Genomic DNA, 17,822 nt, shown 5'->3' with positions numbered 1-17,822 from the left:
GTCTTGGCATCTTTGCTTAGACTGCTGCCCCCGCGACCCAGTCCCGGATGAAGCGGAAGAAAATGGATGGATGGATGGATGGAGAGGAACGTTTTTCCAAAATGAAAAGTACAGAAAGTGTTAATCAAATGTATCACTTCAAATGTAAATTCTGGTTTAAATTCTGTTTGAAAGCTGCTTGCTCGTGGGATCCAACAGAGAGGATGGTGTTTAGTTTAAATATTGTTGAAAATGCTCCAATGGAAACAGGGTTCCCATCTCAAAAAGAAATATATTCAGAGCTAAAGTCTCTGTTATGATTTAACGCTGACGATATTGGGCAACCAAAAGGAACAAAATCGAATTCTACTGTTTATTTCTGAACTCTGCTTAGCAACTGCTGACACGTGACAAACCTGTCACCACAGAGCAGAAACTTCAGTGCCGAGGTCATAAAGCACAGAAAAATAAAAGTCTGAAACACATTACTAGAAAAATATGTTTTTTTTTCTTTAGATGATTTCATCTTTTAATTCAGTTTCACTGACACCCATGAGAAAATCTGTAAAAATGTGTAAAACTCACATTAATACCAAATCAGATGATTATAAATATTAGATGAAAATGTTGGAAATGAAAGCTTTGATTGCCTATAAAGCTTAGAAATTTAATTCTAGAGAAGATAAATACATGTCACATAGTTCCATGGATCAGAAGATTTTACAGCCATACTGTAATGGAAGCAACTACTGGCCAATTTGGAGCAATATTGTGTTTTATTATTTCAGTATGTTCAAAATTGAACCAACGTGTTGGCCAAAGTGTAGGTTTATGTGTCAAGAAGTATTTAGTAAGAAATAAAAATGTCTGTGAATCTTTGTACATTAGTTTGGTGAAACCGTTTTTTAAAATTCTGACTCTGCTGTTTGATTCAAGCAAAATTATCAAATATCACTTTTTCTACAAAGAGAATTTGTACTTTAAAGGGATTTCAAAGAAAGCCAAAATCCACTACATGTCTTGATATAAAAAATAACTAACATGGTACATGTATACGTATATATGCACATATAAACCCAGACTTGTAAATAGTTAATGTTGTTACAACAGTAAAAGAAAATTATTAAAATATGTCTTAAAAATCTTTACAACCATCTCCTACTTATCTGACCATGACTCAGTGATTATAGCTGAACACTGTCCCTCTCTGTGTCTTTAGTGAGGCTCTGCAGCAGAGACCTCTGCAGAGCCTCGTCACAGGACTCAGGAATCAGAAACTCCAGCAGCAGGTCACAGATGCAGAAGATCAAATGCCTGCAGATGACAACACGAACAAGAGAGTAGTATTAGGAGTTTAGTTTTAATGAAACTGTACAGGATCTGCATGAAAGAGTGGATAGTTTTTGAGCTCTGATTGTCGATGCTGTTTAAACTCTGACTCACTTGTTGATCTGATGGTCCTGTAAAGATCCTAGCATGGTCTCCAGGCTCATTTTATACTTTTCGTAGCCCAACATTTCAGCGATGAACTCTGCTCAAACAAAAAAAGAGCAAAAAATTAAAGTAAATCTGATTTAAAAACCACCAAGCTAGACTCAATCTAGAGTCTGCGTACCGGGAAGCAGCTGCATCAGACAGTGCAGACACTGTTCTTTGGTTTCCTCTCTTTCGGCAGCACTTCGCTCGGGCTGGGGTTGGGCGGGCAGCATACCACCTGGCCACACAGCTTCCTGCAGCACTTGCAGGTAAATCACCCAGCAGTGTGCACTGGTGAGGTGTGCAGCGCCAACCTCCAACCATCTGGAAAAAAACAGCATTTGAGATCGTGAAAGCCATTTGTTGTAATCTTTGCTATAATCAGCAATGTTTATTGTGCAAATTTTAAAGCTTTTGTTGTGAGCATAAAATATCGAACAAAATTGATTCAGTTTGGAAAAAAAGGGCTCAGTATTGTTAGAGAAAATTTAATTCTGTAAATATTTCCTTGTATTAAATATAATCTGATATCTATGAGCTCTGACATGCTTCCAGTTATTTTTGCAGCAAACATGCATTAGATCTTACTTTTTTCTTTTGTTGTAGGAATAGCTGCAGTAACGTGTGATGTTTATTAGAGAAAAATATGGACTAAGAACTTTTATTAATTAAAAAAACACTAAGAACTATCATACTAATTATAATAGCAGGATATATTGATCCCACTTCCATGTGGGCCCCTTGTTTCCTGTGGAGTGGGTGCTATCAGCTGAGATGAACTCTCACCTCTCAATAAAAGTCCCAAAGAGAAGCCTGATGGCTTTCTGAATGTTCTCAGTACACAGCCAGCTCCACTGGTCCTTCATGAGCAGACACAAGATGTTCAAAGCAACATCTGCCACAGCTGTGTCTGCAGAACAAAAAGAAAATCCATCATTCAGGCTTAGCATGAAGACTAAACACACTAATAGAGGGATAGAATGACTAGCTAACTGGAGTTCTGCTGCCACCAAGTGGTAAAGCTGGGAAACTGCATGTTGTTTTTAAGAGCTGCTACAGTGACACATGATGGTGCTAACACTAATGGTATCAACCTGTCCCATGAGTTCTCCCTGTCAGCTTGCTCTCTTTGCCATGCAGATCCCTGCTCTGCCTGCTTGTTTCTGTCCCACTCAGCCCACAAAGAAGCCTTTCCTGCTCACTGACAAAGCTCTCCAGGCCGGAAAGGGACATGCCGTTCAGAACCTGAACCGGTCACAACGAGGGTCAGATCTGGGGTGAAACTGTCAGTCCTGTCCCGTGTATTTGAACAAGCACTTACAGAGCTGCCATCACTGTAACAGTACGTCACTTTAGGATGGAGGTCAGGGATGTTGAGGGATGGGGAAACTTTGCTTGGGAAGAGTCTCCTGGAGCAAAAACAACGATCGACAAATATTCAGTGATAGAATTTGTTTGTTAACTGTCTCGTGATTTGCTTCATGTGTTTGAGCTATAACACATTTTAGTTGCAGGAAAATGCAAGAACAAAGCTTTCACCTGTACTTCCTGTTATCCATTGTTCTCCCCTCACTGTCGCCTTCAACGTCTTCTACTGGACTGAGGAGTTCAGGGTGGGGGAAAGCCGTCCTCAGAGTGTCTAAAGCATTCTCCATCATCTTTTTTGGGGGGGAAATCGTGAGACAAGCAGAAGAATGGAGTTTGCCTTATTCTGAAGATTATTCCTCCATTTTTCTAACTCAAACAAAACATCTTCACCTTGTCAATCCTTGACTTGCTGAAAGGTTTCCTTTCAAAATATGTGCAAACATCCGAGTTGATGCTCAGAAACTCCTGCATGTCTTCACTGTTGGCAGTCTCGGGAATGCTGCTTAATTGCTAGGAAGAGACAAAACTAGATCTCACAAGAAGACATTGTTTGACAATACAGACAGGATTTATAGTCCGGATACATACTTTGAGAAAAGCATCCAGCTGACTTTTACGAGCTTCTACTTTGTCGCTGTCTGGACTGCCAAACTGGAGGTCAGGAAACATCTTCTTTGGTCCTCTGATATCTGAGATCAACAAAAGAGGCTGAGAATGGCGCAATTTGTCCTGTAGACATATGTTGGGGGGGACATGTTTATTACTCTTGATTATTTTCTTCATTTCAGGCTTTTCCTCTAGACGCGTCTGCAAGTTGAGGAACTCGCTGTATCTGCGGTTGACAGTGTGACATGCTGCAGTTTGTCCGTTTCCATCCGGTAATGTCTCAAACTGTAAATCAGACAGATGGGGTCAATATTTCACATTGAAGAATGAATCGAGTGATGACTAGAGAGGGAGGACGGTGTTACCTTCACAGTGTAGAGGGTATAGGGGTGTGTGCCTGTGCTGCGCTGCTCGCTCGCACTGACAGTTCCAGATATCTGTATGGTCTGGATGTTCAGGGGGGTTGCTGGGTTGCTGGTGGCCTCAAAATTGAAGGGTGCTGGACAAAGCTTTTTCCCGGGACAAGCAGGGCTTTTCTCTTGTGCTATACCTGCTGGCCACTGGGAATCTTCTGGCACAACTGCCTTTGGACCGAGATTTCTAAGAGGAGCGAGGCAACCCAAGAGTTCGTCCTCCTTCATGAGGAACAGGCTGCACAAGTTGGTAGGAGGACTGCATTCACAAAAACCCCCACTGGGGTCGTCTTCTGAGTCTGAAGGAATGAGTGAGTCCATTGAGACTACTTTAGACATGGTGGCGTTGGAGCAGCAGCTCACGTTTAAAGGTGGCCGCAGTCTGGCACGGCAACTGAGAACTTTGTCAGTAGAGTTCAGACTACTCTGGGACAAGTCCATGACGGAGAGGGAACTCTGACTATTTAGATCATCTGCATCCGAAAAGTTTTTGTTGAAGAAACCAGCTTGATCATCAGAAGACAGAGACCTGCAGGTGGTCCAGGACTCCTGCTGCTTCTGGCATTTGTAGAACGCATTGGCAGGGAGGTCCTCCTTGATTTCTTGAGGCTCTTTAGATTTGGTGAACAAATCTACAATGGTCTGGTTGAGCCAGTCTGGATCGGATATTCTGCTTATAAGTGTTAAAAACACGTTGGAGGTGATAAGCTCTGTAACCATGTAACCCCCAGTCCTGGTTTCCATCTGTGGGTACGGAACAAGAACGTGCAACACAAGGTTAACCAGAGCTCTGGAGTAGTTGAGCTCTGCGTCTGCACTGCTCACAGCTGGATGAGGAGACTCCACTTCACTGTAGAGCTGCCAAAGAGCGGTGCTCTCCCTCTGTGTCGACTGGATCTGCCTTACTGCCATGTAGCTCTGCAGGTGACACCCGTAGAGCTCCAGCAGCCGCTGAACCAAAGCCTTTCGGTCCACTCTCTGTGCTCGTTCCTTTAGTTCCATCACTGAGTCCAGCAAGGAATTGCGCACCGCGCGCTCAAACTCTCCCTCCACCTCTGGCAGCAGAGTGCGATACCACGACGACACAAAGTCTCGCACTGCTTTGTGAACGGCGCTGTGGATCTCGTGGTTTAGCCTCCACTCCTGCTCAGGCGAATGCACAGGAGGGTTAATTTTACCCAGGGGCAAAAAGTGCTCCAAGTGGAGAAGGCTGTTTGTGTCCAGAGCGGCCCGGGACCCAAGCCAGCCGCCAAAAACCACCAAGAGACTCGTGAAGATGCAAAGGAGCCAAACGTTGACCAGGAGATGGAAGAGGACGACCCATGCCAGCAGAGCTCCAAGCCCCAGCAGCTTCCGCTGCCCAAACAACTCTGTCACAGACCAATGAACCAAGCCCCTCGAGCAAGGCATTACAGATGCTGGGAGGATTCAATCCTGTAAAAGAAAGCATATGTGGATTCATGACACAATTTTTGAAATGCATAACATATTTTTTCTACAATTTTGTGACAAAAAACAGCAGAAAAATGTAATTTTGTGAAACCTCTATATCTGAAACCCCTGAATCACTGCCCAATAAATACATTTAAAAAAAATAATCATTCTGGGAAATTTTTCAACACAGAGATTGAAATAACTACAGCTAATAATGAAAGGCTACACACAGTATTGATTGAAGGAAACTAAAAAAGTTCCAGCTGACCACATCCAGCAAACAGTGGAGCTCTGCTGGAGCTCAGTGGTAGTTCTGCTATACTGCATGCTGCTTCTAGGGGCTAAAATGACTCTATGTTAGGACTTGAGACTAACAATTAACAAAAACCAAAAAAAAAGAAAAATTTGAATTGTCACTGACCCGAGCTACTATTTTTGCTAACCTTCTGTATTTGATTCACAGGCCCAGTTAAGCAGAATTAACTACCAAACGGCATCTCTGTGAATGGTTAAAATGGAAAAACTCAAAAGAAAACTATTTGCTCTAATTTTGCAAACACGAGAAGCATTAAAACGACTGTTTAAATGCAAGGATATGCAATGTCACAGAAACCTCTAATCACCTACTAAAAAGACAGACTCACAAATAAGAACATACAAATTTCCTGCTGCAAATATTCTAGTTGTCCTTTTTTAGACTTCATAGCTCACACACCTAACTGTAAGAAAACAATATTTGATTGGAGTTGTAATTCAGAAAAATATTAATTAACTTTCAGGGCTTTTCACTTTTACATTTGATTAATATGAACATTCGGATGGTAATTATTCGTTCCCACCTTTTTTTCTGTTATTATAAGAGCTACACAGGTCTTATAATGTGTAGTGGTTCCATCGTGTTATGTACTGCTTGCAAAAGAGTTACAATGTCTTTTGATCAAGAGTAATAATTGAAATATTTTTACAAATTTATGTGAATATATTGATATTTACCTATCAATTTTATGACTAGTTAGGCTTATTTTGATATATATCTCCATATAGAGATATGTTTCTGTTGTTTGTCATGTTTTGCATTATTTTTGTTTCGATTGCTTGAAATTTCCAAATCCAAAATAATTTAAAACGTGCTTCATCTGAAAAATCCTTTAAATTCTCCACAAAAATACATTGTACGTTCTACATAGATAATTATCCAAAACAATCTATTAAAAGTTTGATAAAAACACATAAGCTTCTCCTTCTAAGCTGTATTCCAAATTGCATTTCTTACTTTGAGTAAAAAAAAAAAAAACTAACAAACAAAAATTATTGATATTCCGACATATAGCATGATTAGCATTATCATGCTAACATGAGCCCTCAATGATCCAACACTACTTCTTTACTGCAGCTTATCTAACAATAATAAGCTAGATCAACATGGGTCATCAACAACAGCTCATTTATTACATATTTATCTGTGATATAACTTTGTATATAACATGAAGCATACGGTACCTGGAAGACTTCAGTAGCATATTAGCTTGAATCTAATGTTGTCCTGCACAGGAACAGGCTTTAATCCTCCAGCAAAGATTATCAGGATAGACAAACATGCCCATATGGACAGCTCTCTGCAAGACATGCCTCAATTAACCCGCAGCAGCTACTTAACAGAACAGAACAGAACAGAACAGAATAGAATAGAATAGAATAGAATAGAATAGAATAGAATAGAATAGAATAGAACACCATAAATAAAACATCAAACACGCAGAAAAATTAAATACAAGTGCATCATCAATCTTAAATTTAAAGACTTAGAGCTTTAAAAAATGTGTCCATACATCAAACTATAAATGAGAATTATTAAGAGAGCTTAGAGAAACATCTGCATCGCTGTAGTCTTTTTCATAACCTTTTTAGGGCATCATTATTAAATGTCACCTGCACTAGGTGTACTGTGATAAGTCCATATAAGTGTGCAGTAAAAAGAGTTGAGCAGTGAGATTTAAATTAAAATAATCTTGAACATGAATAAAACTGTGTGCATGAGTGTAGGCCTGCAGTCTGCGATTGTCAAAAGTCATTTTGTTATTAAGTATTTTACTTTTCCACTAAGTAAATTTCATAATTGCAAGAAATGTATTGTCGTATTAAAGTGCTTCACATGCAATTATTTTCAGTTAAGACACTCCCAGGACTGCAAATGTTTAATCAATGAAACGAAAGCTTAAATGTTCCTGTTTTTCTAGACTATAATCATTCACCCCTTTGAGTATTTGTAGATCAAATATAAATATAATGAAATAAAATCAATAGAATACCAAGATCCCAAATTACCTAAATTTATTGGGGAAACAGCAAAGATTTGGTATATTTTACCATTTAAAAATATATTATAATAAAGTGTTAGTAACACTACAGTCCTTTACAAATACAGCTCAAATAGTAGAGAAAACTCCACATTTAAAGTATAAAACGATACCAATTTTACAATAAAACTTCCATAAAACATTGCAGCCTGGGATTTGGGCGTTTGCCCTCTGACTCCAGTAGATTGTGATCAAGTGAACAGGAAGTGAGCAGCCCTCCATCTGTCAGTGTACCGTGAAGGTCTGCCCAGAAAAGAGTTAACGCGTTTGTGTGGTTATATAACAGCTGAGCTCTGCAGTGACGCCCCGTCCCGTCAATGCTGGAAACGTTTGCGCGCTTGTGGTTCCAAACGTGAGCGCAGCACGCGCATCCATCCATCCACCGTCATGCCACCTGAGAAGCAGCAGAGTCCAGGTAAGCTGCTGATTTTTGAACTTAAGTTATTAATCATGGAATCTCAGATATATTTACGCAACATTTGGAGAAGACAGAAAAAACTTAATTAAAGTGTTAATTTATATAGTTCCGCTTGCTCTGTGTCTATACATGTATGTGTACGTGCATGCGCAGCGAAAGCTTTAATGATGAGCTGCTATGACAGTAAGGGGACAAAATGTTCCACGCGCTGCAGACGAAAGGATCAGGTTTCAATTTCACTGCCTGCGATATAAACGGCGCGGGTTTGGGTTCAATGATGGATCAACATCAGCAGTAAAACGTGGATGTCAAATAACCTCTAGTGCGTTCACTCCAATAATAATGTTATACAGTCAGGAATGGGTGGAGGGCTTCATTTCTCTAATGCCATGCTCATTTACAGTAAACTGCATTTTCCAGTCCTTTTACGCAACAGTTGCGCACGCATGGAGTCTGTTTGAAAGCTGCTGTCTTAGAAACTTCCTGCAGCCATGCCTTCATGCGCACTGCTGCACCTGCGCAAACCAACGGAAACCGAAAGCGATGTGGAATGTGTTTAAAAATGTTTGACTCTAAAACTTGAGCTACACTAATACAAAAATAAACTTTGATGGTGTGACTGCGTGCATACTTTCAATAAAGTGTTGATTTTAGAGCTTTGTCTGCTGAAACCACAGCTGCACTTTTTTTTTTGTTTTGCTCCACCTTCTGCCTAAAACTGGATCTGCTTCAAGCCACATGATGCTCTTGGCAGGCCGTTGAGGCAAACCTTTTTTTCCAGAACAATCTTGTGTAAGCTGAAGGAATAAAATCTGTTTTTTATAAAGAAGACATAGAAAAAAAGACCAGTCAGACAGGATAAAGTAAAAGAAGGACCACTTAACAAGTTTGTGTAATATGCCTATGACCAGGGGACGGGGAGGAGAGTCGTGTGACCAGTTGTATGACCAGGTGTTTCTTTGAGTGTTGGGTGACAAGGGAACATCCAGTTCTGTATATAAACCCCTGAGTTTGAACACACGGTGTGGTCACTGCAGTGATGATGACACCACCCAGAGCTCTGTGCAACATTGATCCAATCCTTTATTAAAAGGGTAATTTTGACCTGTGTTTGTTTGCTCTTTTCCTCATCAACCAACTCAAGGAGGTGTTCAGGAGAACCACCTCAACAAAGCTCAGGCCTTTTTCTTATCCTCCAAACTGATTGTCTGATACATAAATGCTTTTATGAGAAATGGAAGAAGCTTGTAGTTTAGATGAGCCCTTTAAAGCTTCAGTTAAACTAAACAGAAACCTTGCATTTTTAGTTAACAAAAGACTATAAATTTAGAACATTGTAGAAACTTTTATCACAAAAACAAACTAAAATGTAACGGTGGAAACTTCACACAGAACTTTCCATAAAAGGCTGTCCCAGTGTGAGAGCTCTGTTTGGACAGGACAAGATTTGTTTAAATTTGTTGTTGGTTAGCGTTTAACTCACTATGGACAGTGGATAAATATTACAGTTTATGTAAGATGTGGGCCGTCCATGGCGGATTTGTGGGAGCAAGGTTACTGCTGACCTGACGGTTTGCAGCTCGTGTACACAATGTGTTGGTCTTTCCCCCCTTTCACAGAATGACACATTTTTAAACCGCTGCAGCTTAGCAAGTGCACAATCTTCACAGCAGTCCACCAACAGTTTTCTTATCTGCTTTTTTTATTTGTTAAATTTGAGATAATTGTGTTTTGTACACATATTTCATGACATGAACGGGTTAAAAGTTATGCACACAAACAGTTTAGCGTCCCAATATGTCATCTACGTAATAAAAAAATTGTTGCACAACTTTTAGCTTGGGAATACATGTTTTAATCAAAATATATAAAAAAAGGACATAATGTTTTCCATGTGTCCGTGGTTAACTCTGGACAGATGTTCAGGAAAATGTTGTATCAGGGTCACGTTCCTCTCAAAGCTGTTGTTCTAAAGTTGAAATGATTTAGCCGTTAATTCTGCTGAGGGAGATGGAAATAGTTTTTAACAAGTTTGCTATCAAAGCATCATTAGATCAGTTCACAAAAAGGAGGAAAGTTGTTTTAATTTGCTTATTGTATCACTTGGAAAAACAAACATTATCTTTGTACTCCTTGTACCCACTTTTATTAAGACTTTTTAGTGTGAATAAATGGTTTAATTTTCAGGATTATCTTAAAATGTGTCAAAAGTGGGTAAATGCTTTATTAATTTCAAAAAAGTTAAAACTATGAAGACTTTTACATTGGAGCTTTAGCTCCAGACCAGTGTTTACATTTGACCGCAGTTAATTATTCTGGCTTTGCACCAGAATATAACACTAGTTAGTGTTGCCGGTTATGTTGGTGCCAGTGTTCGGCAGCAGAGCCACCATCATTGTGTGACTGTGTGTGCGTGGGCGGATTGGACTGTGACTGTAAAGCTCTTTGGTCTCGGAATGCACTTTAGTTTTCAAAGACAACAAAACTATGAAAACAAAGCTAGATTGCTTTAAAGAAAAATAGCATCCTGCCTATAGTCGAATTCATTTAAGTGATGCATGATCACATTGGATGGTGTGGAGTAAAGAAGGAAGGACACCACAACCCCAGAAATAAAGAAAATCCCAGTTTTCCTTAAAGAAAGTGTACAGGTGTTATCTAAAATGCTGTGGGAAAAGTTCAAAACCTCATTTGACTTTTATTTTAGCAATTGTAGATACATATCCAGTCACCGGAACATGTTTAAATCTGTTTGATAAAATAGTTGAAAGCAATAATAATCTAAGTATATCGTGTTAGAAGTCTGCCTATGATTTAATCTTTACACCCCATGTGTTTGTTGCAGATCAAGCTGAAACTGCTGACAATGAAAAAACAAAGGAGCGGAGCCCTACAGCACTGAAGGGACTAGAGACAATCGCGCCTCTTGTTCGCACTGTTGAAGAAACCCCTGAGCCGATCCCTACCACCATAGAAGGAACCATCCCCTCCTGGATCAATGGCTTGTTCCTTCGCAATGGGCCCGGAAAGTTCGAGTTTGGAAATTCACAGTAAGTCTTTCGTGGCACTAACATAAAATGTATCCCAGTCCAAACAAATTGAAGCTGAAAGTTTGTATTTCCTGGCAGCTACAACCACTGGTTTGATGGGATGGCAATGCTTCACCAGTTTAAGATCCTGAAGGGCGAGGTGACGTACATGAGTCGGTTTCTGCAGAGTGACGCCTACAAGAAAAACAGTGAAAAGGACCGGATAGTGATGTCAGAATTTGGTACCCTGGCCATGCCTGATCCATGCAAAAACTTCTTCCAGAGGTTCCTGTCTCGCTTTGAAATGATAGGTAAGTTGGAAAAACGTGACTGTATCTTAAAAAATAACAGGCTACACATTCAAGCCAACGACTTTAAAGAGAGAAATCTTGAAAAAGCGCAAAGTGTCAGAATACTGTTAACACTTTGAAAAGCATTTCTTCTTTTTGTTGCTACAGAACCAACAGACAATGCAAGTGTGAATTTTGTGAAGTACAAAGGGGACTTCTATGTCAGCACGGAGACCAACTTCATGCACAAAGTGAACCTGGAGAACCTGGATACTCTAGAAAAGGTATTACTTTAGCAATCTTTAAAAGTGCTTCTACTAAAATGAGCACAACTATTGTTTCTATTAGGCAAAATTCATACTAAGCAGCCAATTCCTTTAAATCAGGGGTCTGTAACCTGCAGCTCCAGAGCCACATGTGGCTCTTTTATCTCTCTGTGGTGGCTCCTTGTTCTTAGTGCTACATCTCCATTCCACAACAATGCTGATGTTAATGTGGTCTTGTAAGCCTTCCTTTGAACTCTGGCACATACTTTTGAACCACAGAGAAAAGCTGACATTTTCATCCGCTCTGCTAGTTCACTTTTTTTTACTTCTGCTACTTTAACTTTTTTATCACCATTTCTCAACTTTTTCTACTGCTTGAAACTTAACCGTTTTCCTGCTGTCTCTTTCATTTACAGACACACTATGTCTTAATCCCTCTGGTTTTAAATTCTGTCCTCCTTTCCTATGTTTCAAAATAAATCCTAATGTCATCCACAAATGTGATTGTCCAGAGAGATTCCTAATGGATTCATGTTCTGAATAAACTACAAATAAGACCATCTTTACGAACACTTAAGGAGGTTTTGTAAAGAATTTTGCTGCTACCAAATTCCAAATCATCTTATGTATATATTTTAAATGGTAACAAGTGTGAATAAAGCTTTGAGCTATTATTCCTTTCTGTTTTGCAGGTTGATTGGAGCAAGTTCATCGCTGTAAATGGAGCCACTGCTCATCCACACTATGATCCTGATGGAACTTCCTACAATATGGGCAACTCCTATGGAAGAAAAGGTTAAAAAACATACTTAGTATCTCTGAACAATTGTTCCATCTTTGTTCAGACCCTGTTTTAGAGCAACATTTGGTAGAACTCTTACGGTGTTGTGCTGGTTGTTTCAGGAGCCTTGTACAACATCACTAAAGTGCCTTCTGAGAAAGCAGACACCAAAGAGACTCTGCAAGGAGCTGAAGTCCTCTGTTCCATAGCCCCGGCTAACAAGTCCCATCCTTCTTACTACCACAGCTTTGGTAAGACACAATTCCTACAAATCACTTGTTATTTTCGTGAACGAGCTTGCCTCTGCAACTGAAATACTCCACGTTACTCTGTGTCCAGCCATGTCGGAGAACTATGTTGTGTTCATCGAGCAACCAATTAAGATGGACCTGCTGAAGATAGTCACCTGCAACATCAGAGGGAAAGCTCTGAGTCAGGGCATCTACTGGGATCCCAAGCAGGAAACGGTCTTCCACCTCGTTGACAAGCACACAGGCAAGGTGAGATGTGGTTCACAGGGTCAGCGATGAATTAAAACTCTCTCTCTAACAAGACAAAGACAGGGCAGCTCATTTTTGTTTTCTATCCTGCAGGTCAGCCCAGTGAAGTACCACACCAAAGCCCTATCCTCCTTTCATCAGATCAACGCCTTTGAAGAGGACGGATTCCTGATGATTGACATGTGCTGTGCAGATGGCGGCCAAGCTATCAGCAACTACCTCATCCAGAACCTACGCAAGTCAGGAGAAGCCCTGGATGAAGTCAGTAACTTTAAGTCAGGGCTGTGAATAAAACATCCTGTTTGACTTTACTTTCAAAAGATGCAGAAATCCTGATGTGATGATTCTATTTTAGGTGTACAACACCACAGAAAGGTCGTTCCCTCGCCGCTTTGTCCTTCCTCTAAATTTGACCAGCGAAACACCAAACAACCAGAACTTGAACACCCGACCATCCAGTACAGCCTCCTGCACCAAAATCAGCCAAGATACGGTAAATCTGCTTCAGCCTGAAAAAAAAACATTCAGTGGTTTGTATCATTTCAAAACCAGAATAGATGGAGGCCTCTCATTTCATTGCTATCTGGTCCAGAAATGAATTCAAAAGCTACATGATGTACTCCAGGGCTCCATTAGAATCTGTTGCTAGGACATCAAACAGTTGGTTTTGGAGACACCTCTACATTATGTTCAAGGGTTAGAAAATGAGAACACCAGTTCTTGAGAATGTATGTGATTTAAAGTGTTTTCTCCAACTTAACCTGAAGCTGCATTTCTGTAGATTTTCTAACCATTTCCACTTTAATACTTTTTCATGGCCTGTTTGTCTTCAGGTTTTCTGTGAGCATGAGGATCTCCATGGTGACGACTTACATGACTACGGTGGCCTGGAGTTCCCGCAGATCAACTACGGTCGATGTAACACCAAACCGTATCGGTACTTCTATGGATGCGGCTTCAGACACATGGTGGGCGACTCTCTGCTTAAGGTGGACCTGCAGGACAAAAGTTTGAAGGTTTGTGCTTGTGTGGTTTGGGTAATTCCTAGGAGAATTGTCATGTGTGAGATTTGTTTATAACTATATGCAGTCTATGTCACATAAAAGCTACACAGATAACAGACTTTATAGCTAAAAATGTGGTGTAGTTTAGAATAAAGACTAGAAATGGGAAGAAAAATTTAGATTTTCGTCATCTTATATTTGCATAGAAGCTTGGAGATATTTTATCTAACTTTTTGTGTTTTTTTTTAAGTTGTAATTTATTCATTTGTTAGCACTTGTTTGATATTGGAAACCCAGATTATGAATACTTAAATTCACAGTGACATTTGCTGCAAACAGTGACGTTGCGAACCCACATCAGCGCCAACCAATTAAAATGGTGCTTTAGTCTGGCCTGGATCAACCATAAACGCAGCCTGATCACATGACCAGGATTCGTCAGTGTCAAAGGCTCCAAATTATTCCAATTAAAACATGTAAGGAGATACGAAGAGTGCAATCTAACACAAATGAGCTAATTTAACATTTCAGGCATGATTAAATCTGTCCACCTTAAGGATGTGTTCCTGCTTTTACGCTTAAATTTCTTCCAAGAGTTTATATTATTGTTTTTTTTTTTATCTCTTGCCATATATTATGTCAACATCTACAACAGATCATTAGAGCTGCCATGAAATAAAAAAAAATAATTAACATATTAAAATAAAGTTGTAAAATTATGAGAAGAAGGTCACAATTTTATATATATATATATATATATAAATAAAAAAATTAAATAAAATTGGTTGTGTAAGCCTCCATCTGTATAGCGTGCTGACTAAATCCATAAAAACAGCCATTTATGCCAACGCCATAAGGTTTTATTTTATCTTTGGAATCTATAATGCATTTGGACCTCTGCTTATACTGTCCACAGCGTAAACGCTGCGCCTGCAGGAAATCCTTTCCTTGTGTGTCAAGACTCTTCTTCTGAAGAGGGCCAGTTTCCTGCAAATTCTTTTCAATGTCCTTAAACTGACAATAAAACAATGTTGACTCGCTAAGACTTTATTTGTGAAAATATATCTTTCTTATTGTAAAATATTGACTCTTTTGCATGAGTCTACGACTTTTTCTCAGTCTTTTGTCTCTTCTCTTGTAATTTTTTTCCTTTCATATTACTTTGTAAACATAATCTGGAGTGGATGAAGAAAAATATTTTTTAAGAAATATTTTTAGCAACATCTGAAAAGTCTGGGGTTACTTTTGTCTAAATTTAGCTCTGAAAGAGCTTCAATCAAAGAAACAAGCCTCTGAGAAGTTTAGTGACATGTGCTGTCCTGTATATCCTTTTTAATAAGACTTTTTTTCTTGAATGATGAATTTACATGAGTGTCACAACTGCACCTGTTAAATTAGCTGAAGGTTCAATAACTTAAACGATGAGCTGTAATTTGTTAATGTGGAAAATTGCAGGTCTGGCAGCAGAAGGGATTCTATCCGTCGGAGCCCGTTTTTGTGCCAGCACCCGAGGCAGTGGAAGAGGACGAGGGAGTCATCCTGTCTGTGGTTCTCACACCCTCACAGGTATTTATAATAATCCTAATGTCAATGAGAAAGTGACAGTAAAATAAAAAGCTCGCTGACTTGTTTCTGTTTCCAAACTCAGTGGTTTTTAATATTTTCCCTGCAGGATAAAGGAAGTTTCCTCCTGGTGTTGGATGCAAAAACCTTCCAGGAAGTGGGAAGAGCCAATGTGCCTGTTAACATCCCTTATGGCTTCCATGGTATCTTCACCGCCACATCATGAACCTGTTCATGCATTTCTGAAAGTACCCTAATAAAGAACACAGTATTTAATCTTGAAGAAAGAACCACTATATTTCGGTACATGTTTACTTTCTGCAGCATTTCAAGCTAAATCTAACGCAGAAATCAGCTGCTGCTTTTTAATAACTTCATTCAAGAATAGCCTTTGTGTTATTTTAATTTGACAAGTCGTCCATGACGACAATTTAAGGAGCTTTTGCCAAGAACTGAGCTTTCAAAATAAGTATTTTTATGACTAATACTCTTGCATTGAATTTTGTAATTTTTTTTACAAGTTTGTTGTATTTTTATATTCACAATAAAATGTTATCAAAACTTGAAATACTTTTTACTAATTTTCTCAAATATTCAGTCTTTTGTATCTTTTAATAAAAAATATAAAGGGATAAAAACTTTTACTGTATGAAGTACTTAATAAAGATTTGAGATTTAAGTCCTGACATCTTTTAGTTATTTTGTTTGGATATTTGCATTTTAGATGTAAGAATTTGTGTATTCAAAGAGGAAATTTAACGTTCAAATAGGAAAATTAATCAGGACCTTTTTTCCTTAGAAAGGAATGATAAAATAAACTTCATGCAAGTACTATCTTTGCGTAGTTATACCAAAGTAAAATTAACCAAGACATTAATAAATGTGTCTGTCATTTTTAATGCTACTACTACAGCTTTAGTAAACCCTTTTTACTTGGTACAGAATGGAGTTGGTAAGTTGTTATTTTATTAGCATTTGAAAAACAGTCAAAAATGATTCAGATTTACTCTTATATATTTTTAAGATAATAATTGATAAGTATAGATTTTTGAAACCTAATAGCTGTTTTCTGATTTTGGGCCAGTCTCCCAGACAATCACATGTTTAAACATTTTCACAGCTGCAAGAAAGTACAAAAAAATGCACGGGGTCAGGTGAGTTCCACTCAGTAGCCTACTAATTTGATCCTAAAAGACAAGAAAACCGAAGCCAGCAGATTTGCTTCAATCGTATTTTGTTTTATTTATTTATTTTATTTCAGCCACGACCAGGAAGAGTCTTCCAAACAGGAAACAGGAAGAGACCTACAATAAAATAGAAAATCCCACAAACAAATATTGAAATATATATATTTTTAAGCTGTTTTGTTTTGTTTTTTATTTTTTTCACTAATACTAAATATGATGAAGTGCTGGTTTAATTTGTGTCTTTATTGCGTATTTGTTTCCCTATATATCCACTAGAGGTCAGTGTTCAACAGTTTTTTTGTCTTGTGGACTTTTCAGTCTGGTTGGCATCTAAATTAGCTTCCAAATAAATACAAATAATTTAACAAATAAATACATTCGAATATATATGCATTTTAAAATACAAATGTAAAATACAAAAATAATAATTAATAAAAGCTACATGTGCACTGCTGCAGTCCTTTTGGGATCAGGAGTGCTGTTCTGATCCTTTCATATAACTGAACAAAGAGTTTGAAGCAAGGGGGGCATCTTTAAAAGAGGCACACTCTAAAAGGGGCAACCCGGCTAAAAGAGGCATCAAACCATGTGATCCTCCGACAAGGGGACCACCTGAAACCATGGGCCCACCCTGCCTCCCAAAAACACTCAGCAAACACTGGAGGGACCTGGAGCTCAACCTCAGATGTGTTTTTCCGTTGTATGTGACCTTAAGAACAACATTTTTGGGGACACTTAAGACAACTTAAAGAAAAAAAAAAGGTAAGATGGAGAATAAAAAGGTAAAAATATAATGCCAATGTTTAGAAAACAAAAGGATAGGAAAAAAGGAAAATAAAAAGAGGTATAAATGAAATGTAATTTGGAAGAATGTAAGAAGGAATGAAAGAAAGAAGCAGCTCCTCTTGCACTTATTATTTGGGCTGCGTGTGTGGCCAGAAAATAGATGCGAGTTTCTATGGTCTGGTGAACAAAAGACAGAAAGAAAACAAAACTGTGTGTGTGTTTCCCAAAGGCAGTTAAAGCAACACAAACTCAACTTTTTGAAAAGGACACCAAATGAAACAGTTCTTTTCTGGGACAATTCAGAGCAAGCTGATGCTTTCAGCTGCAGCTGCAGGTGATGCTTCAGGACCAGTTTTTCTTCTAAA

General features: G+C 38.8%; 2 protein-coding genes across 2 annotated transcripts; one reads left to right on the top strand and one right to left on the bottom strand.

Moving 5' to 3' along the window:
* Positions 1–630: 630 nt before the first annotated feature.
* On the bottom strand, positions 631–7,779 carry snx19a (sorting nexin 19a). Its single transcript, XM_036215261.1, is given in 12 exon segments — positions 631–1,293; positions 1,423–1,510; positions 1,595–1,779; positions 2,242–2,365; positions 2,777–2,780; positions 2,783–2,864; positions 2,995–3,113; positions 3,214–3,333; positions 3,412–3,512; positions 3,588–3,714; positions 3,795–5,276; positions 6,777–7,779. Coding segments are annotated over 11 exon segments (2,538 nt in total). The 5' UTR covers positions 5,253–5,276; positions 6,777–7,779; the 3' UTR covers positions 631–1,163.
* Positions 7,780–7,865: 86 nt separating this feature from the next.
* On the top strand, positions 7,866–15,774 carry bco2a (beta-carotene oxygenase 2a). The gene is made up of 12 exons (XM_024266240.1): positions 7,866–8,048; positions 10,897–11,101; positions 11,180–11,391; positions 11,539–11,654; positions 12,329–12,431; positions 12,540–12,668; positions 12,757–12,917; positions 13,011–13,178; positions 13,273–13,410; positions 13,751–13,933; positions 15,377–15,487; positions 15,594–15,774. The coding sequence occupies exons 1-12, from the start codon at positions 8,021–8,023 to the stop codon at positions 15,708–15,710; spliced, it is 1,671 nt and encodes a 556-aa protein (XP_024122008.1). The 5' UTR covers positions 7,866–8,020; the 3' UTR covers positions 15,711–15,774.
* Positions 15,775–17,822: the final 2,048 nt, after the last annotated feature.

The sequence above is a fragment of the Oryzias melastigma genome, linkage group LG14, assembly GCF_002922805.2.
Source record: "Oryzias melastigma strain HK-1 linkage group LG14, ASM292280v2, whole genome shotgun sequence".
Classification (NCBI taxonomy): domain Eukaryota; kingdom Metazoa; phylum Chordata; class Actinopteri; order Beloniformes; family Adrianichthyidae; genus Oryzias; species Oryzias melastigma.
The sequence above is the reverse complement of the archived record's forward strand: the minus strand, read 5'-3'. Positions and strand labels throughout refer to the sequence as shown.

Bases quoted from the DNA above. Each gene is read 5' to 3' on its own strand.
- bco2a (XM_024266240.1), top strand. From the start codon at position 8,021: ATGCCACCTGAGAAGCAGCAGAGTCCAG. The intron at 13,411-13,750 runs GTAAATCTGCTT...GTTTGTCTTCAG, and splicing joins CCAAAATCAGCCAAGATACG to GTTTTCTGTGAGCATGAGGA. The intron at 13,934-15,376 runs GTTTGTGCTTGT...GGAAAATTGCAG, and splicing joins TGCAGGACAAAAGTTTGAAG to GTCTGGCAGCAGAAGGGATT.